This window comes from Seriola lalandi, unplaced genomic scaffold, assembly GCF_002814215.2.
Source record: "Seriola lalandi dorsalis isolate HSWRI2012SDOR001 ecotype SW California unplaced genomic scaffold, Sedor1 jcf7180002054676, whole genome shotgun sequence".
NCBI classification, from domain to species: Eukaryota; Metazoa; Chordata; class Actinopteri; order Carangiformes; family Carangidae; genus Seriola; species Seriola lalandi.
Genome location: NW_019525229.1, coordinates 252,568 through 279,908, shown reverse-complemented (window position 1 = coordinate 279,908; position 27,341 = coordinate 252,568). Strand labels below are relative to the sequence as shown.

Below are 27,341 nucleotides of genomic sequence, written 5' to 3'. Positions count from 1 at the left end.
TGCAGATGGTGAAGTCACTGACACTGTGCACTTTTTTTGCTGGAACAAACAACCTAAACCAACTCTGTACCAACCAGTCCTCGTGTCTCCTGCTGGACCCTGCCATTATTATAAGCACAGGACCACACACACACACACACACACACACACACACACACACACACACACACACACACACACACACATGCATTATCAACAGCATCTTTATTATATGTGACAATCCCCTCTGAGCGATACTGCCCCCTCAGCTTTTGCCCACATGACACCAGCTGAGACATGGTCATATATTAACACTTATATGCGCACATGGTCTCATGTGTAATCTGCAGTGATGTACATCGTCACATAATTACATGTATGTATAGTTAGACTTGTGCACGCATGCCCACACACAAGATGTACAGTCAACATCCAGCGTTTGACCCAAGACTGACCTCACTTAACATGTTATTGATTTTGCATGGATTGCAGCTTTAATGCATCTACACATACACACCACACACACACACACACACACACACACAAACATACACATGAATTATTAAGGTGATTAAGTACTCTGTATTAATCTGTCTCAGTGTCAGTGATAAGACAAACAACTGAAATATGCTGACTTTCACCACATGTCAAAAGAATGATTACACAGCTCCACACGTCTGTGTGTGTTGTGTAATCACATGTAATCTGTAATTATATAGACAGTGAACATGTGGCTCGTATAATCCCTCGGACTTGGTAAAGACAGAGATAGGCCCATAGATATTATGATGTGTAAAATATCTTCAGTGAGAACATGCAGGATTAATAACATCTGATTAAAATGAAATGTACATCATGTATCTTTGAAGGGAGATGGGATAAAGGTTTTAGACAAATTCAGGTCTTTACGTTCTTCTGAATAAGCAAATATTTTCACTTGTTACTTCGAGTAATCTACATTTGCAAACCAAGCACAACTCCTTCATCCTCATCGTTAAAATGGACTGCACTTATATAGTGCTTTTCTAGGCTTATCGACCACTCAAAGCGCTTGACACTACAAGCCACATTCACCAGCCCTTTTACTATGCCTTCCTTCTGCCACACACAGACACAGACACACACACACACACACACACACAGTCACACACCCATGAGACACTGAGGGCAATTTGGGGTTCAGTATCTTGCCCAAGGACACGGATGGAATCACTGACCTTCTGATAAGTGGACAACTGGCGCTACCTCCTAAACCACAGCCGCCCAGATATACACTGTTTAAACAAAGTTGCCATATTCTTTCCAGACATCTAAACACATAAAGGTGAAATAAAGATACACAAATAATGGGAATTCAAAAATCCACTGATAAACACAGTATAGTCTCCATTTGTGCAGGTCCAGATGATGCACAATACCGAAACACACATCTATTCATTATAAATGGTCCTGATTCTAACAGAGGAAGGATAGCAACCCTTTACCGAACTGCCAGTGACACCATAGCAACCACTTAGCAACCATCGTAATATTCAAGCACCTGCCTATAAAAAATCAATTTAGTCATTTACTTACTCTACATTTCATTTGCTCTCACTTTCGGAACAGCTCCCTAGAAACGACGACATATTTTCTTCAGAAAACTTTCTACTTATAAACGTAATGACGCTAAAGAATAACAAAAATAATAACATGACCCAAAGAAACACAGATATTTCTGAATAATGGGATGAACCTCTGTGCAGTTTCATGCTGAGTGATGTTATATTCTGGTATCCTCTGAGCATGTGGGTTGGCCTATATGTATAGAGAATAAAGATTATTACAATGGAGAGCTGCTCGTGTGTGTGTGTGTGTGTGTGTGTGTGTGTGTGTGTGTGTGTGTGTGTGTGTGTGTGTGTGTGTGTGGGGACTGATGCCAGTAAGTCTGGATGGTTCAGCATTAGCTTGAAATCATGTCATGATCCTACCACAGTTCTGTGTGTGCATGTATGTGCACTTGGCATGGTTAATGGTACTATCCTCTATCTTCATTCTCCATCTCTCCTTCCGGCCTCTGTTCATCATTCCTTTATCAGCTCTCAGCAACACACCATCAGTCTACATATAAGCAGGTCACCATCCATCCATACAGGCTGCCACCAACTTCCCAAACCAGTCACTGGGCACCCGTTCCTCTATTAGCTGCAGAGTAATGTCAGATAGTGTTAATGTTTTCCTCGTGTCCTCGTTTGTCACCGAGAAAAAGTTGGCTGCACTGAAACCATCTCATATCAGCTTTAAACCCATCCAGCCACTCTTTAGTCTTCCTCTATACCTCATGTATTCCTGTGAACAACTTCTGTAAGGTGCTTTATTAATGATGTTTGCTGGGTCGCTTGCTTTCTTCTACAGTATAGTCATTTCAACTACCATTTCTGAAATTCTGGCTATAATTGCCCCTAAACTACACATTCGTTTTCTCAGAATGCATCTACAATTCACATTCATTAGGATTTCCGTTTGCTAAAATGAATTTTTAGTTTCCTGAAAATCTGACATGGTAGTCTAATACAGCATACAGCATAGCAGTTGAATGGGGGAAAAACAACTTAGCTTTGCAGTGCTAGTAATGGGAGTATTTATCTTGGAATAAAGTGCGAACATTCCCAAGTTGGAATAATTTTTTTCCTGTTCTTCCTATTATGGAGAACATTCTGTAAGTACAGCATGCGTCTTGTTATATTTCATACATGTGAATTTGAATGTTTTCATGTTAAGTATGTAACATTACAGTAGGCCTTGCTATTGTACATACAGTACTGTACGTTTAGTAGTAGTGTAGTAATACGCTGTAGTAATTTCTGTCTGTATTTAAATTTTTTCGGTTCATATGTTTCTGTGTTAACTCCAGCTGGTTGCCATTGTTGGCCGCGATCTCTGCATTAATTTAAACAGCCCAAACCTTTCCAGCTGATCTTTGAATTAACATGAAAAGAAAATGCAGTAACTAGTCTATTTTCCCTAAACCAGAATTTAGCTTTAGTGAATCTTTCACCACACTGTATTTGTTGCTATAATAAAACATGTCTCGTTTGACTGTGAGTTTCAGATATAATTCATTTGAATGTGTGTGATTGGGCGCCATCTTGGCTGCAGAGAGCAGCGTTGGACCGGAGCCAGGATGGCAGATGGTTGCTTGTCTGCAGGGTTTGGATTCCTACAGGGTCTCTAATACAGCAAACACAGACAACTGGGTGGAGGAAGATGCTGCCTGGACAAGAATGCTGATATTTATTGTCTCTCTGTGTGTCTCTTTCTCCTTGTTTCTCTTTCTCAGTCCGTTTCTTAGTCCTTTCTTTTCTTCGATTCTCTCCTCCCTGATTCAACGTCATTTGAAGTTTTCCTGCCCACTCCATTTTGTCCTCTCTTTCTTTTTTAGCGTTCTCCCTTTTGTGTTTTATGATACCATTTTATTATATGTGATATCCAGTGAGAAATAGACAATATAACAATCAGACAGAATAATAGAATAAAAATCAAAGAATTCCTCCCTCTGCTGCTGTTTTAGCTTATATTTTGGTAATCAATCTTAATTGATTTCTGTAATTTTGTGACCTAATTAGAAACTTTATAGTAAAAGTTATGAGTCCCTATGCAGACTGAGAAAATGAAGGGACTGTCACTGGCTTGCGTTTGTCTACATTTTGAATTCCTTTTTGAAAGCAGTACATTTTCCATTTGAAGTATTTTGCTGATGCTCTGATCATTTTGCAACATGTGACCACGGTGGAGCCAGCATTAAATTCTTGTATTACAATCAAGCGCTAATATGAAAGACACAGGATGAGTTCCAGAGCAAGAGATTAGATTAAAACTTTGCTGTGCTTCTGAAAAAAAAGAAGAATTCAATTATCTTTTGCCAAACAAATAGACAGAAAGTGAAGAAATGCTGAGCACTGGAATAGGAATTGCATGTATAAATTTGTTTTGTGCTTGGTTTTATAGGGTCATTTCATTCAGAGGAGAATAATGGGAACTGGGTAAAAATACTGCTCTTGCAGCAGAAAGGAAAATGATATCTGCATCTTCCTCAGTCCTATTATTTCTGTATCCCTTTGTCCTCTCTTTCCCTTTCCTCTCTTTTTCTTAATCACTCCATATTTCCACCACATTCTGTCCTCTTTGCTCTCTGTCTCTCTCCCCTGATTCTGACTCAGTACCATCCCTCTCAACCTCTCTCTCCCTCTCTCATCTCTCTACATCCCATTCTCCTTTTCCATCTCGATCTCTCTCCCGGAGCAACAGTATGTATACACCCGGTTGCCGTGGCAACCTGAGGAGGCCACATGAGCGGGTGGATGAACAAAAGACCCAGAGACCCTCATCCACAGAGAGAGAGAGAGAAAGAGATAGACAGGGAGAGAGAGAGAGAGAAGGAAAATCAGATTTCATATTTAGGCGAGGGGTTTGGTGTGTGTGGAAAATGAGGAGGTAGAGGAGGAGGAGAGGGGGGGAGGGATGGATAGCGTAGGTGAGGTGAGTTCATAAATGAAAGAGCGAGAGGGAGAGAGGGGGAAGGGAGATGTGGTTAACAGAGCAAAAAAAAAGGGAATAAAAAAGAAAAGCCTAAAAAATGCAACAGTGCATTATGTAAAACTGCAGCTGTCACCCTGCCATGGCCAGAGGTGGTGTCTCAGAATTGGAGATCATTGAAAACAGCTTTGAGGTGCAGAAGATTGGGTGTCTCACTCTTATTGTTGAGATCATCTGAAAGGTATTTCACTGTATTGTTGGAGAGATGGGGTCATTTTGAAGGTAATTTGTATGAAGAAAATCATTTTTTATGAATATCTTTCAGTAATGAAACCTTCTTGCCTCTTTATTACTGTCTCCATACTACTCAGTTGTAAAGCTGAGAACATGCCAGTACAGTGTGCAGTGTGTAATGTAGGACAGCAGTGATAGAGAGAGAGAGAGGGAATGATACTGGCATGATTTGAACCCACAATGCCTTGCCTCTGAGCCAGCAGGATGTGTAACTCTGGAAGAGTGCACTGCATTATTAGTATCTGCTAGGGCAGTGGTTCCCAATCCAACCTGGGGGTCTGGACCTCCTGAGGGGCCCTAAATAAATTTAGAAATAAAGAAAGAGAAAGAACGAATGTATTACACAAATCTCTTAAACCAAGCACTATGAGAAGGTTGAAGTGCTTATAGCTCATAGACATATGGAACCACTGGCGAGGGGTTGCACGTAATAATGATAATAATGATAATAATGATAAACTTTATTTGTATAGCACCTTTCATACAAGAAATGTAGCTGAAAGAGCTTTACAATAAAGTAATTACATGCACTGACACACATGCGTGCTTCACAAGAAATGAGACATAAAAATTTATGTAACACAAGATGGAAAATAAAACTTACAGAGTAATGATAACAATGATGAAATGAAAAATTGGAATACATGCATAAGATCAAGTAAAATGTGACATTCCCTTTGTTCAGCTGTTGCTGGGAAACATCAGTTAACCAGCAGCAGGTGATCGCAAACAGTTACCATCATTTGGTTCAGCAGAGATGTACGGTTGTGTGTCATCTGCATAACTGTGGAGACACACATTGTGCTCTCTGATGATGCCAACAAGGTGCTGCATGTACAGTGAGAGTAATAATAGACCAAGGCAGCTCCCTTGAGCAACTCCACGGCAGATGTCATGTTCCTCAGACACATGATCTCCAACACTGACTTTGAAATTCCTCCAGGATATTGTTGTAAATAAGAAAGGATTCTTTTGCACTGAAACCATCTTCATCTTACTAATGAATAAGGTTGGATATCAGCCTATAGCTGATTGGTGCATTATTGTCTAGGGGGGTTTCTTTAGTGAGGGTTTTAGCTGAGCTGTATCTATAATCTTCAGGACCTGACTTGAAACACTGATGAACACCTGTATGATAAATGCTGTAGGTACATGAGGTGGAGGAGTTAACACTCCCAGGCCTGAAAGCTCAGTTAATGTAATACAGGTGAAATTTCCCATGGTAACATTTTTTTTACAGGGTTTGCTGCGGTCACAGAGAGTCATAAACCAAGACGTCCGGGAACCTGTGTATCAGACTGCCAAGAAGCTGTCAGCTGTCCTTGGCTTTGAAAACAGATTGGTGGTTTGTTGATTTATCAAAGTTCTCTTCCAGACGTGTTTTAAGACATAAATAAAAACTCTGCTTGGAATAAAAAAAATTTGTCTACTATGTTTTTTTTCATAAAAGGTTCATTTACTTTGATATAAATCAATTTAGTCACATCTGCTCCTTCCCTTTCAATGAAAACCCAGAGTCGATGAATATGTAAATATTTTACACTTTTAACTGCTGGACACAAGCTGTGTCCAACTTCACTAAATGTTCTGTGTTTTTTGGACGTCATGCTTCCTCAGCAGGCGTGCAGCACTTGCTGTGTGTGTGTGTTTTTTTTCTGGACCTACTGAGGCAGACTCGGCCACTGGCGGCGTCTTTTAACAGTTTTAATGTAAGAGGTTTTAAAGCAAATACAAGACATAAAAAAAAAACAGGCGGTGACACATTATCTGGCACAGGAGTGTAGTCATGACCAGGCTTTTATGGTGAAGGTGATTGCCGAAGATTGAACCCAGGTGTGCCTCGTTTGCCAGAGACCGGGAGAGAGGGAGTGACCAGCCACGCCTCATGCCGGACACACAACACAATTTTCATTTCCAACTAACGTTTAACGTCTGCCTGACATTAGAGTCACTGCAGACATCATCTTTCTGATGTTACACTGATGTCTGGTGCCTGCTGGGTTGTGTACCTTGAGGAAGGGGATTCTTCTTCTGCTGGACCAATAATAATTATTTTAAGGAATCAAGTTTCTTCGATATGAAATCTTTTTAAAATCACTTCAACATTGATCATGTTGAGAGTTTAAAACAGATAAGAAAACATGTTTTCTGTAAGCATTTCTTCTTCTATCAGTCTTAAAAGTGAATTAGATTACATTCACATAAGAACCCTTTAACCACACTGAGTGCTCACACTTATTACATTACTCTACAGTGAGTTTAGCATGAGGCCTTAAAATGATGTACCACAGATTTGTTGGGAGTCATGATTGAGACGTTTGATGTGACCATTTAAGTAACACAGATGCAATGTTTTTATCATAAAATATAAAAATAAAGCATATCATCTATAATTACCCTTTGAATAAACCCTGTTTTTTAATCCACCACCTCAAGGCCTCCTCCAATTACTGCAGCTGTACAGTAGAAAACAACTAAATGGCTGAACTTGTAGCTACTTTGATCATCATCTTCAGCTGCTCGGCTTAGAGCTTCTAATTATGTTTCTCTTGTTGTTGCTCGTTCTGGACAAGAAGCGTTCATTCAGTCTCACATATTAAGCTGTAACCAGGTAATAATGAGGGGAGAAAAATTACACTTGGGAAAATGTCAGGATGATTTCCACTTCAAGCCCTCCCCTCATTATTTTTGTTCTTTTTCATTAACATTGTTTTTTTTTTTTGTTTTTTTTTTCACAAGGGAGTGTGAATTCATGCATGGAAAAGGGAATAGCAACACATTTGTTACTGGGCTGATACTAACAGGGAGCTTATCGTCTTCTGTGTGTGAGTTCTTTGCAGGCAGACTGTTACCTCTCTCAATCATCTGTACAATGATGACCCCAAACACTCCCTTAGAGCCCATTAACCTTTGAAATCTAATTAACAGTTGAGTTATTGGCTCCTGTTTGTCTAAGTAAACGTATGGAGGCCTGATCCTTCTCAAAATGTAGGGATACACCCTTCAGGGCACCAGCGGGAGAAACATATTCAATTATCCTGCCTATTAAAACTTGTCAGGAGTGTGTGTGTGTGTGTGTGTGTGTGTGTGTGTGTGTTAGCTGAAACAGGACGGCCTTATGCAAATATAATTACACCAATTAAACCACAGTGGGGCCTCAGAGGGGTGGGTGGGGGGTTGAGGTGGAAAGACTGGCAGCAGTTGTGTGCGAGTGTTGGTGTGTGTGCCAGTGGGTATGGTGGTTATAGAGCCGGTTCTCTAGTGTGTGTATGTAGGTTGATGTGCACATGTGTGGGTGTTGACATTCTGGGAACACTGTTCTTTGCACCCTCTCTTCCATCCCCCATCAGCACTAACCCTCCCACCCCCCCACCCCCCAAAAAAACCTGCCTCCCTGTCTGCCTGTCTTCAGGGAGCTGAAGGAGCTCAAAGGAGAAGCTCAGGAGTGTTCAGAGGAGGGATGGAAGAAGGGATGAGGACATGAAGGGAAATGGAGAGAGTGAAGAAGAAAGAGAGATCGAACGAGTGGTGCCCAGGAGCAAATTTGCTGCCACTTTACACGTAATAGGAGAAACATAAAACACACTTTCTCTTAGCAATGACTGTGTATATGTGTATGACTAGTATAATGAATAAAGGGTGTTATGTATCAGAACAATAAGGTAACTTTCTTTCTCTCCTCTTATCTAAAGTGCACTGATGAGATGTGCTATAGTGCAGATTTATCACTGTGAATGACAATTATTTGAAATATAAAATGGGTTAGAAAATATTCTACCGGCCTCTCACCATCAGTTGTCTACAGAACTGTTAATTGTTGGTGCAGGAGGTGAAAGTAGGACTATCAATTATTTTTTATAAATTAGACTTACAAGAATATAAACAAATCATTTTTTAAATTAGTTTTTAAAACTCTCTTGCCTTTCTTCACCTTCTTCCTCCTCCATCCAGAAGCAGGTGCAGAAAGCTTAAGTATAGACGGACTGACTGAGGGGAGTGAGACAACATCAAGAGGATGTGTGAAAGCACCTATGACTGTATTCCTGGATGATTCCCTCTCAGTTCTTGCCTCAAGAAAAAATACTGTGATTTGTTCAAAACAGTGAATGAGTGACTAAAGCGATGTGATATTTTCTGACATGTTTCTCCTGAGCAGATCATATTCTTTAGTTTTTACCCAGGGGGGTAACACCACCAACCAAGTCTGTCAGATTACATTTACCCCTGAGAAACTACCTGTTCCTACACTCAGAGGAAAAACAACAGAATCTTTTGTGACATTGTCTAAATAAATCTTTTCAGCCTCGCTCGCACGGGAGATAAACTGTCATCTCAATGTGGTAGAAGCGACTGTATCACAAACATTGCTACAAGAAGTTGTTATCGAGCATTCGTCTTTGTGTATTTCCAGAGTACGCTGACAACATCATCACACGCCACTTGACAACATTACAAGAAACTCAATGAAACACACTCAGGTTTGAAACCAAGAAAATAAACTGTTTTTTGTGATCAGTGAAAGAGCAGGTAATATAGTGCGGCTCTTGTGTGCACTCAGGTGCTGTAGACAGGAGGTCTGTGTCAAATACACTTCCATAAATCATCACCAGCAGATTTGATTGCCTTTTGCTAGAAAAACAAAGTAAAATCCAGCCAATTCAAATCCATTTTATTTCAACTTACAGCTTTAGGGAGAAATTGAATCTTTAATACATTTATAGATGGAGAACAGGCAATACAGGATAGACGTATACACAAGGAACCAACATTATTTCCCTTCAAAAATCATTAACAAATACCTGCTCTTTTGTTAGTTTGAAAACTGGCTTTTGGACCACAAAGCTCTCTCCCTCTCTCTCTCTCTCTCCCTCTCTCTCTCTCTCTCTCTCTCTCTCTCATGCACACATACAGTAGGAAGAGGGCTGTTGGCTAGAATGAGACATGGGCTCCCAATCCCTCTCGTCATGAGGGATGAACCCTTCCTCTAATCTCATACAGTATTTAAAGAATATATGATTTATTTGCTCTCCCCACTTTGCTATGTGTATTTTTAGTTCTCAAACTTTGGGTCCTCTCCTCTCCTCTCCTCTCCTCTCCTCTCCTCTCCTCTCCTCTCCTCTCCCCTCCTCTCCCCTCCTCTCCTGCTCATCAGCCGGCAGATGTTTGGTAGGGAAAGACGCCACTCTCTTCCTCCTCCCTCCTGTCCACCTGTCATTCCTTCTCTCCCTTTTTAATTCCCTATGAATTTCTTCTTTCCATCCCCAGTTGCGGAATCGTCAAATGAAGGAGCTGTTGTCATGAGAGCAGACGCCCGAGCTGGATTCATCCCTCCCTCTGTCCCTCCGCAAACCCGTTCTCCCTCCTGATGAAATCATTACTCCATATTCATGTGCTGATTATTGAACCATGTCCTTTATTAATAGTCATGATGTAAGTGTGTTCTCAGCAACATTACATTTGTCGTCCATCCAAGCATTTTCCCTTTCCATAGGCCTTATAACCAGCCACGAATCAATTTACCCCCTTCTCTTTATTTCTGCTCCGTCTTCCACCCCCACTCCATGCTCTCTGCTTCTCCGTCTTTCTTCAGTCTCAACCCCCTTCTCCTCACCTCCTTCATTTCTCGTGTTTGCTGAAGGACAGGGCTTGTGGGGAAAAAAGAGAAGATGGGGAATGATGAAGATACAAACAGGTGATGCAACCAAAGAATATCATGAAATTATATTACATAAAACCAGTGCTTCATATTACTGTAAAGACATTTATCAAACCACAGTGCATCTGTTGTATAAAAAGAAACCACTGGGGTGAGCTAACCCTGATGAAGGTTACTGCAGACACAAATTCATGTGGATTTGTTGCTGCAATTTCCTTTGCAAGGAGTTTGATGTTTCCCATTCATTCTTTATGTAGGAAGTGCAAGGATTTTTGGTGAATATTTTGTAGTAAAACAACCTTGAACTTTATGTATCTTTTAGTATTTGTGAGCCAAAGGAGGACATGAGGAAGCTGGGAAGGACTAGTGCTTGGTAACATTGTAGATAAGAGGTGGAGATGCTGGGGATTGAACCCAGGACCTCATACATGCAAAGCATGCGCTCTACCACTGAGCTACATCCCCACTGGGGTGAGAGCAATACACTATAAAAGAAGCTTTTTTTCAAAGGAGACACTGGAGCGACATCATGATCTTTCTAAGAAGCCGTTCTGTCAGGTTTAGTGAATGTGGGTGAAATACTGTATGTTGCAGATATAATTCAGTGTGTAATGTAAAAAGACTTCATGTTAATGAGCTTCTATGTTACAGAGACAGGGCCAGAAATAGTCTCACGACATAAAAGAACCTAATTAGACGTGCATTGTGCATGCGTACGTCCCGTGTGAGTGACTTATGATATTCCAGTTTATGTCAAACAAAACATACACTATATTTTTGTTGTACTGGACACCATTGTAACATGTAGTCTTCAACATGTCAGGCTGATGATTATTACAGCTGCAGACAGTCACACATAAGCGGAGTGAATGATTTCATCAGCGATCCATAGTGTAGAATAATCTGTGTAATCAACCACTGAATCAGCTGAATGAAATTATCTGTTTCCTCCATATAACCATGATCTCATATCCTTTCAACACTGGCTGCTGTGTAATTATTCCAATGTGATCTTACACAGTCTGAGTGCGATGTAATTTTTTCCTGCAAATGAGTGTGGAAGGCTTAACATGCTGTCGTCTGTCTTGTCAGTGTACAGCTGTGTTAAAATGATGGCAGTGCATTCGAATGTATGAAAGGTTTGAGTGTTGTCATATTTATAGTAATAAAGGCCAAACTAGGCAGTGCACATACTGTGCCCAATGCCAACATGACAAAGCTTAATGCTAAAGTTTACCCTTTTGGTTTATCATGTTAGCACAAGCATTAGCATTAGCCCTACACACAAACTACAGCTGAGGCCGATGGGAACGTCATTAGTTTCAGCCATGCCACTAGCATGACTACAGTATCAGGGGTGTATTTAGGATGAACAGAGCTACAGTACAGTACAGTGGTTCTGGATAAAAATGTTTTCAGCTCTGGGGAGAATATAAACACAAGTCGGAGGGAGGAAATTGGTCTTAGTATCAGTACTGAAGCTGGACTCAGTACAGTTTTACAGCAGTACAGCCAAAGCATTCCTCTCCCTCAAACAATAAATGCTTTGACACTAAAAGGCCTTGAACATATTCAGCAAAGCAGCTCTTGTCTCTGAAATGGGAATAGTCCACATCTGCTCAGGCCCACATTGCAGCAGAGTGATAAAGCCAACAGAGGCAGCCCCAGCCAGAGTCAAAAGCTGTGGTAGCATTTACAGTAAAGGGTTTAAATCTCTGTGCTATCAGCCACCCACAGCAGTTTATCTCCCAGCGCTGGGCACAAGCATGTTTCTGTGGCAAACAATCATCAGCAAAATCTTCCATTGTGATTCAACTTGAATGAACTCATCCCTGAAATTTAAGTTTATTCTTACTGTAAAGCATCTGGACTGTCTAACTACGGCTGGTAATGTTGTCCAGTGAATCCACTTCCTCACTCCTTTTCAATTAAGACTCTTTTTCTTGCTCAGTGAGAATCAATTGTCAAGAACAGCTTAGCACACAATAGACCTGCCTTATCCTTTCAGGGGGAAGATTTTATCATCAAGGAACAATGACCCCAATCGTCTCGCATGCTACAAATCTATCAGTAAACATCTTGTCATGTTATCATCCACTGACCCACACCTCATACACACACACACACACAGTGATTATGTGTTTAAATCTGCAAGAATGGATTGCGAGGAGGTTAATTATTGTTTTTCAAAAAGCTTTAGTTACAATGAAAAGCATGTGGGACCTTGTGGATACATAAACACACTGAAACACGCTGTTCATCAACTCAAGCTGAGAGGAAATAGAGAGGAAAGGAGATGAAACATGATCTATTTATGCTTTGTAAATACTGTACTGAGAAATAGTTATAATATTTTTTTAAAAAGCCTACAATTAGCTTAAATAATGTTAAACACAAGAAATGTAGCACTATGCTGGGCCCGAGCGAAGCTCTTTGTGATGTATTGTCCCACAGTGGCTTAGCTTTCTCCCAGTAAAACAGTTTTACTTGCTACGACAGCTGCTAAGACATGTGTCCTACTACATTGAAAGTCTGACATGTCCTCTACACAACAGCAATGGTGGAATGAATTCTTGTGTACCTCAGAGAAAATAGTATCACTGTGAAGGGGAAAGCGTTCTGGAAATATTCTGGATGAATGTAATAAAAAGCGATACATGGGTGATGCATCAGAACTATAAAGAGAAAAATATTGTATCTATATATACTATTAAAAAGAAACTAAATATTTGCTAATTATTAATAAATCCATCAGTTACAAATGATAAACTCTGCGTAAAGTTTGCTTTGAAAGTGACACCAACGAGGGTTAAAAGTCTCTCCACCGAAGTGCTATATTGAAAGTAGTTAGGAAACAAAAGAATACATAGACTATTACCTTGTAGTCTTTTTATTCATTCAATGTCAATAAAATAGCAGCAAAGTCATGCTGACTGAAGGATTTTGCTGGTTGCTGGACCGTACTTGTAGATTGGCTGATTCAGCAGGTACGCTGCTGTGAACCTCAACTTAAACACAACGTAAGCTGCTGTTAAAATTTGCTTCCTCTTCTTCTGCACCCCCACATTCAAAATCCTGTTTTTCAGATTTATACGCTGTGGATCATAGAGGTTTTTTTTTTCTTTCTTCAAACTAGTCATGTATTAATGTCACTGCGAGCCAAGGAGCTTCACTTTGTACTGAGCACTTGTTTCTTCAATTAGATCTCAGCGGGGTGGAGGCGTACAATGTCGTACTCGCCCCGGGCTCTCTCCTACTCTCCCAGCATCTCCACACAGTAAGAGTGGGTTAACAGGATTAAGGGGACATTTACATTGGGTTGGGTGGAACGGCGAATACGTTGGCAGTGACTCCATCATGGTATGTAGTCGGATAAGGCTCAACGTGTAACGTATTTAGGTCAGATTTGAAAATTGCATAAATTAACATACACACAAATACACCCAGGGGATGTGACGCTTTAAGACTCGTGAGAAGAGACACTTTATATAGATAGATAGATAGATAGATAGATAATTAGACAGATAGATAGATAGATAGATAGATAGATAGATAGATAGATAGATAGATAGATAGATAATTAGACAGATAGATTTCAGTCACAAGAGAGAAAAAGTGTTTAAGACGGGTTAAAAGAGGGCTAAGGAGGTGGTGTTGGGGGTGTGCAACTTGATGTTGTTTGTTGATCTAAGAAACAGAGTCTAAACCATAAGGGAGCTGATTTTGGCATAATCTACTTAATCTGATTGAGGGCAGAGTTGTCTTCATGGGCTCAATAATTGATAGCACCATCTGCTGTGGAATCAGTCTACCAGAATGTCACACATAAGGAATTAGGTTAGAGCAACACTGGGTAATAACATTTTACCTTTCTTTACCATAAGGAGGCTGATACTGGATAAGTAACACTCTTCTTTCATCAGAGTCACAACAGCGTGAGTGTGCATCTTAAAACCTTTAGCTTTGTGAGTGTATCTGCTGTTACTCTGCGCTCCAGAACCTGAATGACTCATCTGGAAATATTCTCTCAATCAATTGTAATGTAATATTGTAATATTTTCCCTTTTCTCTTTGCTCCTGTGCTCACTGGCTAACTTATTCTTACACACTCTTCGTTGTAACACATGCAAAACAAAACAAAATATGTGGACATATATAAATTCTATAAATCAAATTGTAATTGATACCTAATAAAATTACTTGAGCCACTCACACAGTTTTTCAATGCGACTTGGGAAACACTGCGTTGGATGATTCGATTTAGCAGCGTTCGGTTTAAGTGGTCAGCCCTTGGCCAATAGCAGCATGTGTGTCTTACAAAGCACTTTGTGATCCTAAGAAGGATAAGGCTAATGATTATATTTCAGCTTACAATAAAGAATGGCTACACCACGGACGTGCAGGCTTATTATAGCTGAAATGATCCCTTTGATTAGACAAGACTTTTTTAATAAGATATGGTGTGTGTGTGTGTGTGTGTGTGCGCGTGTGTGTGAGTCTGTGTGAGTCTGTGTGCGTTCATGTGTGTGTTTGCTTATATCTAGATTGTATGTTTGTATGTGGCATGTAAATTATTGATCGTTTCACCCTGTTTGAACATTTTCAATTCACAGCACCGGCATAGATGGCACACACAGTTTCCTCCCATGGCTGTATGGGAGAGGTGCCTGCAATCATGTGCTAATGTTTGACAGACACCTTAACACTGACAACATGCACAGGGCAGTGTATGTGATGATGTGAGACGCCTTTATTTCCTCCGCCAAGCATTGTGTTGCACCACCTCAGCAGGTGCATTATTTATATTGGTGGTATAATATTTGTGTTTCCTGGAAGCGTCAGTCATGTTGTGTTCGTGCCACATTGGAAGAAGTTAAAGGTTGACAGATTATTGCTACACCTTGGGAATCCTGGGAGAAGTTTTAATCCATGAATTTAAATTTTTAAAGATGACACAGGGCTGATTTCAGGATTTTTTGGTTGCTCTTAATTATGCTACAATATCCAATATGACATGCATGTGACATAACTGTAATACAGCCTGAAGGGATTCATGGGAGTGAAAGCCAAAGTGCAGTTAATAATCATGGGATTAGTTTTCTCTTTACAGAGATAAAAAAAAAAAAAAAAAAATACAGAATTGATTTCAGATTCTTATTGGTCTTGTTTTTTTCTTGTGATGGCCTGAGAACAAAAGCTACTCCTTCACTTCTTTTTGTTCATTTCTTCTTTTCACTCATCTTGTCCCCTGTGCTCTGCTTGCTTAAGGGCTTACGGACACAAATATGAGGAGGGAGACTGAAGGACACAATGAGCAAAGTTTAGGATAAAATGACATTAAACAAAAGTCTTGCTTTTCTTATCACCGTATCTATAATTCCACAGTGTGTATCTATTATGGAAAAAAATGGTTGGAGGACAGCAGGGAGACATTTAGGCCTGATAAAATCTATTATATCCTAAACTATTTCAGTTATAAAAGCAGCTGAAAATGACCCTTCAGGTTCTTTTCAATTCATTCACCTTCGATGTGGTGGGAGGCTGCCACTCTGGTGAATGCTTTTGCCTACTGCTAAATTCAAACTAAACGATGTTAGCCTTGATTTTCCACTTGCTGACAAGTTTGTGGGCAAATCATTGTTCACTGACTTTGGGGAAACCTCTGGGAGGAGTTGTGCAATTTTCACTGCTGCCCAATCCATCCTCTCACCCGTATTGCTTTTTTTCTTTTTCTTTCATTCCTTGTTTTTTATCTCAGCGGTGAGAGAAGAAGAAACACAACTCTATCACATGCTTGGTTACACGTCATTCCCTGAGTAACATTAAACATATTTACATGACAAATAAACATTTACTTGTTGTTTCTCTTGGGAGCAAATCACAACAGTCTAAAGGCTCCCAATTACAGGAGAACATGTTGCCTCCCTTCCTGTTGCTGGAGATGCTGGGGATCGAACCCAGGACCTCATACATGCGAAGCATGCGCTCTACCACTGAGCTACATCCCCTGTTCTTAACACATTTACTGCTCCGTCTTCCACCCCCACTCCATGCTCTCTGCTTCTCCGTCTTTCTTCAGTCTCAACCCCCTTCTCCTCACCGCCTTCATTTTGTGTGTTTGCTGAAGGAAAGGGCTTGTGGGGACAAAGAGAAGATGGGGAATGATGAAGATACAAACAGGTGATGCAACCAAAGATTATCATGAAATTATATTACATTAAACCTGTGCTTCATATTACATTTATCAAACCACAGTGCATCTGTTGTATAAAAAGAAACCACTGGGGTGAGCTAACCGTGATGAAGGTTACTGCAGACACAAATTCATGTGGATTTCATGTTGTCATTTTCTTTGATAAAGCATCTGATTGTTTCCCATTCATTCTTTATGTGGGAAGCGGAAAGATGTTTGGTGAATATTTCTTAGTAAAACAGACTTTAACATAATGTATCTGATAGTATTGTGTGAGCCAAAGGTGGACTTTACATTGTAGATAAGAGGTGGAGATGCTGGGGATTGAACCCAGGGCCTCATACATGCAAAGCATACGCTCTACCACTGAGCTACATCCCCACTGTTTCACACCACTGCTGCCTTTAATCATTGAACAAGCGGTGGTATGAATCTCATCACCTTTCATAGCATGATTAATGAAGCTGTCCCTGATTATTGAAGACCAACAAATGTAGCGGGATATGACACTCAATTCATATTCATATTTGTGCTGTTCACACACCTTCTGCTGTCATGTTACAAAAAACTAGTGTGTTCAATCTGCTGAATGGGAGACAAGCTAATCAGGTTGAAGGCTGTTACAGTCCAAAAGTATTGTGAATTTAAAGTTGTAATTTTCTCTAAAAGAGGAGCCGGTTCATTTGCCCGCATCTGCAAGGTTACAGCAGACCTTTTGTTGAAAGCCTTAATGTAAAGTGACCTTCTACATTCAGTATTTTGTGGTCTTATGTGACCCACAGAAAAGTATCATCTTAGACAAGCTATTGGGGATTGACTTTATGCACAAAGCTACATCTCCTATACTGGAAGATAAAGAAATTGCATTATAATACATCCTTTGTTCAAAGCCGGAGTCCAGGTGATCCATCATATATTATATTTATCCACACACATATGTATGAAATATGATGGATTCATTTCATGCACTTAATAAACCTCCCTGTGGCAGATTAAAATGTCTGTGTAACTTGAATAACCTGGACAAAAACACCCACAGTCATGGATCATTTGGGTGGAATGAAGCTAATGAAATGCTTGAAGTGAGTGTCTCCAGTCTCACCTGGGCTCAGAACAACGATTCAGAGCCACAGCCTGAATCCCTTCCACAATAAAACAGCAGAGTCCATTGTTAGGGATTAGTGGAAAAAGGTTTTGGGCTGTTTGTTCCATTTCCTCCTCAGCAGAGGTGAGGGATGGGGGGTAAATCAGTTGGCAACAACCCAGCTGCGATGCAAACACAAGTAGTGGATCTCACACAGGGTGGGGATTGACTCCAAGCTTGCCTGGTAACCTGTTTTAGTCAGACATCGTAGGTCAAATGCACACATTCTGCACAGGATTTCTGCTCTGTGTTTTTATATTCCTTTAGATTGACAGCTTGATTAATAAATTTAGACAGACAGTTGGAGGGAGAGGGAAGTGTGCGCAGATGCAGCATGGGAGGTGGAAAGCATGGTGGGGCAAGGGAGGTTAGAAGATGTAGAGAGAGAGAGAAAGAGAGAGAGAGAGAGAGAGAGAGAGATGGAGACAGAAAACCAGGGTGTACAGCATCTTGGGTTTAATTAGGGAAATGAAAGCTGTTAGCTAAATGAGGTTTTCTGTGTGTGAGAGTAGCCTGTCTGCTCTTTAGGGCAAAAGCCCCCATCCATTTGTGAACCCCCCCCCTCACACACACACACACAAAAACACACAACCAATAAGTACGGGAACAGAATTAAAAAGCATGACTGCATGAATCACTTACCCAGAAAATAGACCACTCACAGATTTGCTAGATTTAATGCAGAGACTTCACAACAAACAGTCTTTTTCAACAAAGTCACTGCTCCTCTATTCTGCCCTGATGTCCAAGAACAAGGTCAATGTCACGTGTGTGTGTGTGTGTGTGTGTGTGTGTGTGTGTGTGTGTCTGTGTGTGTGTGTGTGTGTGTGTGTATGTGTATGTGTGTGTTTGTGTGGCCTAAAGCTGATCAAGGAGCAGCTCACTCAGTGATTCGGTGCCATATAATTACATTTACTGGAGGAGGTGGCTTGTCAGTTTCTCTCCAGCTCTTTCCTCTGTCTGATTTTCTTTTCTGTCATAACCCCCACCCCCTACCCAGCTTCAACCAGTGGTCCCCAACCATTAGTCACACACACACACATTCATACATACACACATGCTTGCAATCACACATGAAAAAACCTTTGGCCTAACCCGTGTCTGGTTTAGTCCGACGCACAAAATTGTTTCAAACATGTGCGCACATGTATGCAAGCGTGCACACACATACTGTACACACAGAAAAGACACATTTACAGACTTGTGACAATGCATAAACAGGCATGAACACTGAACACACACATTAACCAAGGGAGTGCAGGGTCATGGATTGCAGCTTCCTTACATCAGGGTCTGAATATTAATGTGCAGGGACAGATAAGCAGCCGTGGCAATCCCTTTAAGGCCATACTCCTCACTGGTTGGTGCTTCTGGTTAATTTATGCCAATCTGAACAGCCAATTTGTGCAAATGTTGTGCTTCAATTTGAACCAGTGTGTGTGGAGTGGTTTGAAGGCCTCAATCAATCTGACTGTGTCGGTGCATCTGGCTTTGTCTTTGTGCCTGCTTATCTTGTTTACTGATATCTGGAGGAAACCTGCTTTTGGTTGTAATTCCCATTTACTGCAACTATTTTCTCATGCAATTCAATTTGTTCAAGGGTCTGGGTTAGGAATCAGCTATTTTAGTACTTGCTTACTTCACCTGTCCAGAAGGGGGCAGCAGTGTCTTTGGTTCAATGGATTTCTACCAAAGACACTCCCACTTCCTGAATTTAAATTTCCTCCCAGACGTTCAGGAGTTAATCTCAACAGTAACTGACCCAGACGTGGATGTGGACCTCCGCGCTGACACTGATAAATATGCTCGCCACCCTAGAAGTCACGGGTGAAGGCAGGGTGGGGTTTGCTCAAGTGCCCACAGCTCCAACGGCTGCTGCAGCCGCTGCAAATGAAGACATCTATTGTGATAGTGAGTGATGCTTCGTCATTCAAAAGTCATCGGCCGCGTAAAGATGAGACACGCACAGTGTGAGCTTAATCGGGCTTGATGAGAGACGGCGCCGCTCACTTCTTAGCTCCATTTGGCTTTTTCTTTATCGTCTCTCCCTCACCTCTGACCCCTTCTCCTCCTCCTTCTTCCCCCTCTTCATCTACCAAATCCTTTAATCCAAGCTCCACTGTGACCCCTCCCTTTTGTCCAAGAGTTGGGGTACATGTCTGCACCCCCGCCCCGTGAAATTAGCCGTTCAGCAGTGCCAGCCGTGGCGCTGTCCCTCCAGGGAGAAGGAGGGAGGAAGCGGGAAAGCAAGTGTACATGTTTTCAGTGTTGGAGTGGTGGCTGCTGTACAATTATTCAAAAAAAAAAGAAGAAAAAGACAAATATTAAAATTACAAATCAGGCATGAGCAATTTCTAGGAGGGTGCAGTTTATTGCTTTTCAAATAACTATGTGTCATTACTTGCTTAAATCACAGGGCTTCATCTTTATGAGGCACATGGCAGAAAACACCCTCTCTAGGGATTATTAGTGTGTTTAAGGCCTGGAGACCATTGACCTCACAACTACTATTTAATCATCTTTACTTTGGAGGCTCCGCCCCCTCCCGATGCAGATGACTGACAGGTGGATTAATAAAACGATAACACAGTTTAGAGGAGGAGAGAGACCTTTACACGGCTATTCTGAATGAAAATGGCTTCATTATGTTAAACAGGCGTTATATATTTTAGCTACTGTACTTTTTGTTCATAGTTACTGGAGGAGAAGTAAATTGGACTATGATTTAAATATTCCATAGTGAGTGCTAAGTCCTTCCCCTCTTCACGTGGAGTTTCTGAATTGGCTTCATTATTTCAGCGATGATTATAAATGGAAGGTCATTCAGTTGAGTCTGGGGAAAACCTTGGGTAAAACATTTGATCAGACTTAATGGCTGATCCTATTCAGGGTTGAGGGGACACATTAAACAGCTTATATCACACATTACAACCCAACACATGCTGGATTTTTGGGCCAATACTGATATTATATTACTGATGTATTTGAGAGTTTTAGTTTAGTTTTCTTAAAATTAAACATTCATAACACAAAGACACACATGCAGCTCTACGGGAGGATATTATGACAGTGAGGCCATTATCTTACTCTTCGAAAACGCTATACGGGTCTTTTCTGCACCTGTCCCCATTCTCACCTGTTTACTCTCGCGCTGCCTTCTCCGGAGGGCGGGGCCCGAGACTGCCTGCTCTTACACTCAGCGCTCGAGCTGTACAGCAGCACATCCTCGAGCCGGTCGCAATCCACTATATCGCCTCACCGACACAGCGCGCGCTTGGGATTTCTTTTTTTGTTTGTTTCGGTGTTTTAAATGTAATTTTCTTGCTTTAATTTTCTTCGATAATTTAAAAGTGAAGACGGGCGGAGGTTTGTTTATACCGGCGGGACAGGCTCAGCGACTTCAGCGAGTGGGGCTTCAGTTGATTACAGCCCACGACACAGGACATTATTCCTGCACTGGAGGACGCTACTTTTGGATTACTTTGACTCACAGTTTGTGACCGGAAAACACCACAAACATCACTAAAATACATGATCTCCTGGTTTCCAGCATGTCGCTTTTCTCTAGTGGATAATCCAACCCTCAGTTGCGCTGTGCGCTTTGTGCAGACTGTAGCTTCGAGGAAAGAGTAACCTGTAACCGAATAACAGAATAAAAACCATTTAAGATTTTTGCATTTCTGCATTTAAACACAGTTACCCCAACTTACCCCTCATTGTGTTAGACCGAGCCCTGCGCCCCTCAGAGAAACCCTGAAGCCAAGATCAGGATCAGGATGCATCTCAGCTGAAACCACGAGTCCGGGACTTTGGTGTTGAAATCAGATCGGACGGACCTCCACCCTCCCCTCCTGGACCTGGACAGCAGCAGAATCAGGATGACTCCTGACGGTGCCATGTTGATCCTGCTCCCGGTCCTGTGCCTGTTCTCTGGAGCCTCCTGGGCAGCGACTCTGGGCGGACAGGAAGGCGACTACAACCGGGAAGGTGGCTGAGAGTGTTTTTTTTTTTTTTTAATAGATAAAGCTAATTTTAAAAATCTTCAATTGGATGGGCTGTATTATGAGTTTGCAAATAATGTATGCAATTAAAAAGGTGTTATAGGTGGATTCACAATCCACATCATCCTTATTGATGATGCTGATTACAGGTTTGATACCTGTAATCAGCATCATCAACGTTATCAACAATCACTCATGTGGCTGGAGCAACACCTGCAACTTTAATGTAGTTTGCATGTTGTCTGACGTTATTCAACCATATGCAAAACCGATGCCCAAAATGATGCATGATGTGTATTGGCAGTACTTGGTACAAAACCCCATTTAACCCAAAGTTAAACCTGCATTTGTGTCGCAACCTCTGCTCTGCGCTGCTGCTGCTTTTACGCACTGAGAGCGCGGTGCCAAAGGGCTGCCTTGTGCCTTTATTGTGGCTTGATAAATGGTGATGCTGGCGAACCAAGCAGGTGCCAGACTTGTTCTCTGACCTCAACGCCAACAACAAGTGCACAGACTGGGCAGAAACACCGGGCTGCTGGTTGATCCAGACACGTAGCAGCTTTCAGATTTAAAGGAACAGTTCAGTCAAATGCGCTTCCCGCTGGAGGGATTGATCCGTCTAGGGAATTTGTCTTTTCATTTGTTCTGGTCTGGAGAAGGCAGAGGTCAGGATCAGCGGCTGTGTAAGCTGGTAGTGATTCAGCATCTTGCTCTGGGACACTTGAGCAGAGTGGATGCAGGGGCTTAAATAGGTTTGGATGGCAAAACTCTAAAATGACCACTTTTTAAAATGAAAGGTGGCTGTGTGTGCATCACATTCACAACCATATCCGAAATGTGAAGTGGGAAAATGATGAAGAGAGAGAGAGAGAGAGGGAACCTGACACAGAATTTGGATGGCTGTAAGCCGGAGTGAATGGAAGACAAGCTCGGCTCTCTAACAAGCTGCCTCTTTGTGCCGTGACCATCAGGGTCAGCAGCACAGACTCGCCAGCCTTCCTGTTTTCTGCAAACTGACTGACAGTTAAAATGGAAAACATAAAATGAGAGGAGACATCCATCACAACAAAATAATAAGAGGCTTATGGGGCAATAGTCATACAGAGCTATTTTGTTACCCTCTGGAGATTGGATTGCAGTCTGTATGAGCGTGTCTGGGTCCCTCTATTTGTCCATGTTTTGAATGTATTCTCTTTGTCTGCAGGGAAATAAGTATCTGTGCAATCTCCCCATTTGACCCTGTTGTTTGTTCCTCCTGTATATTTTTCTTCTTTCATTCTCCTTTCAGTATTTTGTGTCTGATTATTTGCTCTCGGTGCGTTCTCTCCCTCTCCACCATGTGATGGTGTTTACACCCAGATGCAGTGAGGAGGAAAGATTTAGAGGTTGCGTCACCGTGTATCCATTGACCATCAGCCCGGACTCCAGTCACCTGACTGTTTTAATGGGCTTTGCTCTAAGGCTGCACTCTGCACCAGATCTTATTGTGCTTTAACCCTTTGCATTTCCATGGCTGACCTATATGTTAACACAGTGCTTACATCTGACAGTTCCTGCTTGCTGTTGATTCAGGCTCAAATGCTGAATGAATGCAGTGTTTGTAAGTTAGGTCTCTGTTTCTGTGTGTGTCATTACGCAACAGTGGCCTGTGGCACGCTGGCCCCACAACAAATACAGTCGGAGCGAGTGCCAACACACAGCAGTGAGAGAGAGAGAGAGAGAGAGAGGGAAACATGCAGATATGACGCCCCACAGAGCAGCTCTCCTCATCCTCACAAAAAAAAATGTAGATTAAGAAATGCATCAATATTTTATTTCATGTAGCATCATTGTTATTCTGTCAGATCAGATGCATCAAAGGTTGGTTGCTAAGTGCAAACATTCATGACTCTTACCCTGATTAAAGTCACAGCAACCAGTTAAGTTAAAAGTAGTTGACATCCTCAGCAGGGTGTGTGTGTGTGTTTGCTCGCATGTGTGTTATGATAACTGAAGAGAGACTCTTATGTAAGACAGTGTAGTTGTTATAAGCAACTGGTCAGGTGATATGTGTGTGTGTTTGTGTTGTGCTTGGTTTGCATGTACAGTAACAGTCCAGGTGGCTTTGTGCACAGAGCGCTGAAGCTAATGGAAACTGCTGTCGGATGCAGTTCTGCTGTATCCGCTTCTAGATACCGTCTGACATCAGGAGCAATATGTTGCTCCGGGAGTGATATGAAAGTCAGTCTGGTCCATATGATCTATGTGTCATCAGAACGATGAGTTATGACACATCTGTATCTGTTGTACTTGTAAGTTGTGTTCATATGAACTGGTGCTGTGGCTAATTAGACGGATGTGGAATTGTTCAAACTCTCTGGTTAACGGTTTGGGGAAAAGTCATAAAGCTGTTTGGCTTAAATTACACACTGCATAACGATGTTGCCATCAGAGTGTGGGATTTTCATTTAAAGAAAAACAAGCCTGTGTAGCTGGTCATGATAATTTAACATTTAACTTAAAAAAACATCAAAACATATTCATTAAGTACACATCTGTATTTAGGCATGTGGGTAAAGTAAAGAAAGACTTATGTTAAAGTTTAAGATACACAGGAGTGTTGATATAATTTCTAAAACACCAGACTTTACATTGTGTTTATGTGTGTGTGTGTTGTGATGGGATCAGAGAGCGGCCCCTCTGCCAGCTCCAGTCAGTTTCAGTGGCCTAGCAGCCGTTTTAATGCTCCTCACATGAAACTCATTAGGGTGTCGGCACAGGAGGGAGGGCCCGGCTCCTGGCGCTGCACCCGCTGTATGGATCGGGGTCCCTTTTTATAGTGGAGGAGAGAGGAGCTACGTCTGCTTTGATTAGCTTGGTTAGTCGCAAACTATGCAGGTACTGTATATAAGCAGTGTGCTGCTCTTCAGCCCACCCAGTGTCCACCTGCCTGCTCACCAAAACCTTTCTCTTTGTTTGTAGTCAACAGCAGCTTAACAGAATCTCTATTCAAACGTTCCTCACTCCGGTAGCTCTCAAGGATAGAAGATTTATTACTCCATTGTAGTTTTCTGTTTTAGTGCCAACATTTGCACTTGGCTAGCGGTGAACTATGTCTGTGTGTGTGGGCGGATGGGAGTCCAGTATAAGAAAGATTATCAAAGCCTGAAAAACACAGGGACTGCCTTGATTTCACTACACACTGTTGAGGGAGGGGTGGGGCCCGAGACTCATTGTATTTGTGGTTTGGTCTTGTCTGTGCTTTTCATGAATTTCACAAAAAAAAAAACCAGTTGATTCACACTAAAAATGACACGAGTGAGGACACGTCCACCTCACACCCATGAGTGTGAAAAGTGCAAACGTTGCCAACGTTTTTGGCCACAGAGCTGAAATGAATTCCACAATTCAGTTGTATTTCCTCTGCTGCTCCTCTCCCGGTTCTGCCGTGGTTCTGCCGCAGTGTTTCATTAAGGAGGTTTGTGTCTAACACGGCTTGGAGTCTGGAAATGGAATGCAGTTAGCATATGATGGCCTAAACAAAAGTCACAGTCAGACGGCTTTTAGAAGAGCTCCTCCACCCATTTTCCTTGAAAGCTGATTTTGATTTCATAAAAATGTGTTCGTTATTTTACACAGTGGAGCCCACAGTTTTCTGGACGCCACTGTTATATGGTCATTCAAGCTCGAGGACCCCATTTTCCTGGGTGGACTCATGCATGCTGTTGTTGGAAAACGGGGTCATACAGCAGGCGACATGTGTTGTTTAGTTGTCTGGTTTTGTCCAAATGTGCAAGAATTCCCATTTTTCTGTTTTCATATCAGAAACATGTCTGGGGATTTGTCCAGGAAGAGTGTAACCACTTGACTGTCTGTGAGAATACATATGGACTACAGTAGATCATGTGTTTGGGTTGAGGCTGCATTGTTGTCTCCCACCGGGGAATATGAAGCGGTTATGCAAAGACAAGAGAAGGAGTCTTTCTTCCCTCTCTTTCTTTGTTAATCTTCTCCGGCCCCTCATCTCTCTCCTTTCTTCTGAGTGTAGATGATGATGGGGCCTGGTGGAGCTGAGTGGTGCCATGGGAATGAGTAAAGGCATCAGAAATGCTTTCAGTGCTTCTTTTAGTTTTGTCTGATAAGCCCTAGGTCTTTGTGGGGCTGTGGCATGGAAAACTGTGTTCATTTATAACCCTCCTTCCTCCATCCTCCTCTTCATATCTCTCTTCTCTTCAACACAAATACCACACCTGGTTAGAGGCTTTCCCTCCTGGCTTATGTGGTTATTAGTCTCTGACTCCCAACTTAGCATCTGTTTCTGTTTCTTGTCTTTAGCTACATCTCTGTTTTATTTCTCTGCCTTTTACCCTCCTCTTTCTTCTCTTATTCTCTTTAATTCTTCCCATTTTCTTCCAAATCCTTAATTTTCTCGTTATCTTTGTTGCAAAGGTCAGAGAAACCATTTCCATTGACCTGTAAGCCTAGTAACATTACATTTGTTTTGAAGTGAGCTAGAGAATTTAATTGAACTGAAACCAAAAAGTGTTAAAAGTCAGCGAGAGGAAGTGAATAAAAGAGGGAGTGAAATCCCAGCTTCCATCAGCCACCTACAGAAAATACTCTCTCACTCCTTCATACGTTCATCAGCAAAGTTCATTCGCTTCTCATACGCCTGAGCTCATAAAGCTCTCTCTATGAATTCTACGAATCTGAGGAGTACATTAGCAATGCACACGTACGTAGTCGTTGGAGCTCTCTCCCACGTTGTTTGTGAATGGTCAGCCCACACAGGCACTCCTGTGACTGCAGCCTGTCAGCGTAAAGGTCAAACTGAGTCAGATGTCAAAGGCCACACACACTCACACACTCACACACACACACACACACACACACACACACACACACACAAGTCGACGCAAGCAGATTCCATTTGTCGCATTCCCGGAAAGATTTCATGATTGGGATTCTTGGTGACTTTTTTTTTTTTTTTTTGCTCCGCCCTGATTCTGCGTCTCTTCTTCCAGTACGTCTGTTCCCTCCCTTGAATGACTGCTGCAAACAGTTTGAACACAGGATGCTTGCGGGTCAGAGTCATGGTGGGCTGCTTTAGTGGAGGTGGGATGCCTGGAATTCTCCTTCATCTTTATTCATCCATTCATCCATTCCTCCTTCCAGCCTTGTTTCTCGCTCCCTCCTTCGTGAAAATCTCGTGAAATGTGCAGCGTCATGTCGTTGAGGCCGGTGGAGCATTCTGGAGATTGAGTCTTGAGGGGTTTAGTAGAGAGGGCGTTGAGCATTGAGTATGTATTACCTTCAGAGGGCTTTAGAACCAAAGATTGCTGCGTACAGCTGAAGCATAGACAATCAACTCATTGGCATTCACTCCTGCATTTTGGCCTCGTCTTTTTCCTCTCTCGCCCTCTGTTGCGTGAAAATCCCATCTGATAGAAAGTAAGTTGAAACCAATTATAATGCACAGAGAACTATTTTCGGCATTTAGACACATGGGGTAGCGTTTTATTTTTTCTGCCTCTTGTTCTGTTTAATTTCAAGTTGAAGTGACGCTTTTTTTAATCAAAC

At 41.8% G+C, this 27,341-nt stretch overlaps 1 protein-coding gene and 3 non-coding genes across 4 annotated transcripts in view; 1 reads left to right on the top strand and 3 right to left on the bottom strand.

The window, feature by feature from the left end:
- Nucleotides 1-10,837: 10,837 nt before the first annotated feature.
- On the bottom strand, nucleotides 10,838-10,909 carry trnaa-ugc (transfer RNA alanine (anticodon UGC)). Its single transcript has one exon. It is a non-coding gene; the product is annotated as a tRNA-Ala (tRNA).
- A 5,471-nt stretch (nucleotides 10,910-16,380) lies between these two features.
- On the bottom strand, nucleotides 16,381-16,452 carry trnaa-cgc (transfer RNA alanine (anticodon CGC)). Its single transcript has one exon. It is a non-coding gene; the product is annotated as a tRNA-Ala (tRNA).
- Nucleotides 16,453-16,946: 494 nt separating this feature from the next.
- On the bottom strand, nucleotides 16,947-17,018 carry trnaa-ugc (transfer RNA alanine (anticodon UGC)). The gene has a single exon. It is a non-coding gene; the product is annotated as a tRNA-Ala (tRNA).
- Nucleotides 17,019-20,984: 3,966 nt separating this feature from the next.
- sema4f (sema domain, immunoglobulin domain (Ig), transmembrane domain (TM) and short cytoplasmic domain, (semaphorin) 4F) overlaps nucleotides 20,985-27,341 on the top strand; it is a 54,197-nt gene continuing 47,840 nt past the window's right edge. Inside the window, exon 1 of the mRNA XM_023421774.2 lies at nucleotides 20,985-21,768. Coding sequence (XP_023277542.1) covers nucleotides 21,660-21,768 — 109 coding nt within the window. The 5' untranslated portion in view covers nucleotides 20,985-21,659. The remainder of the gene's footprint in view (nucleotides 21,769-27,341) is intronic.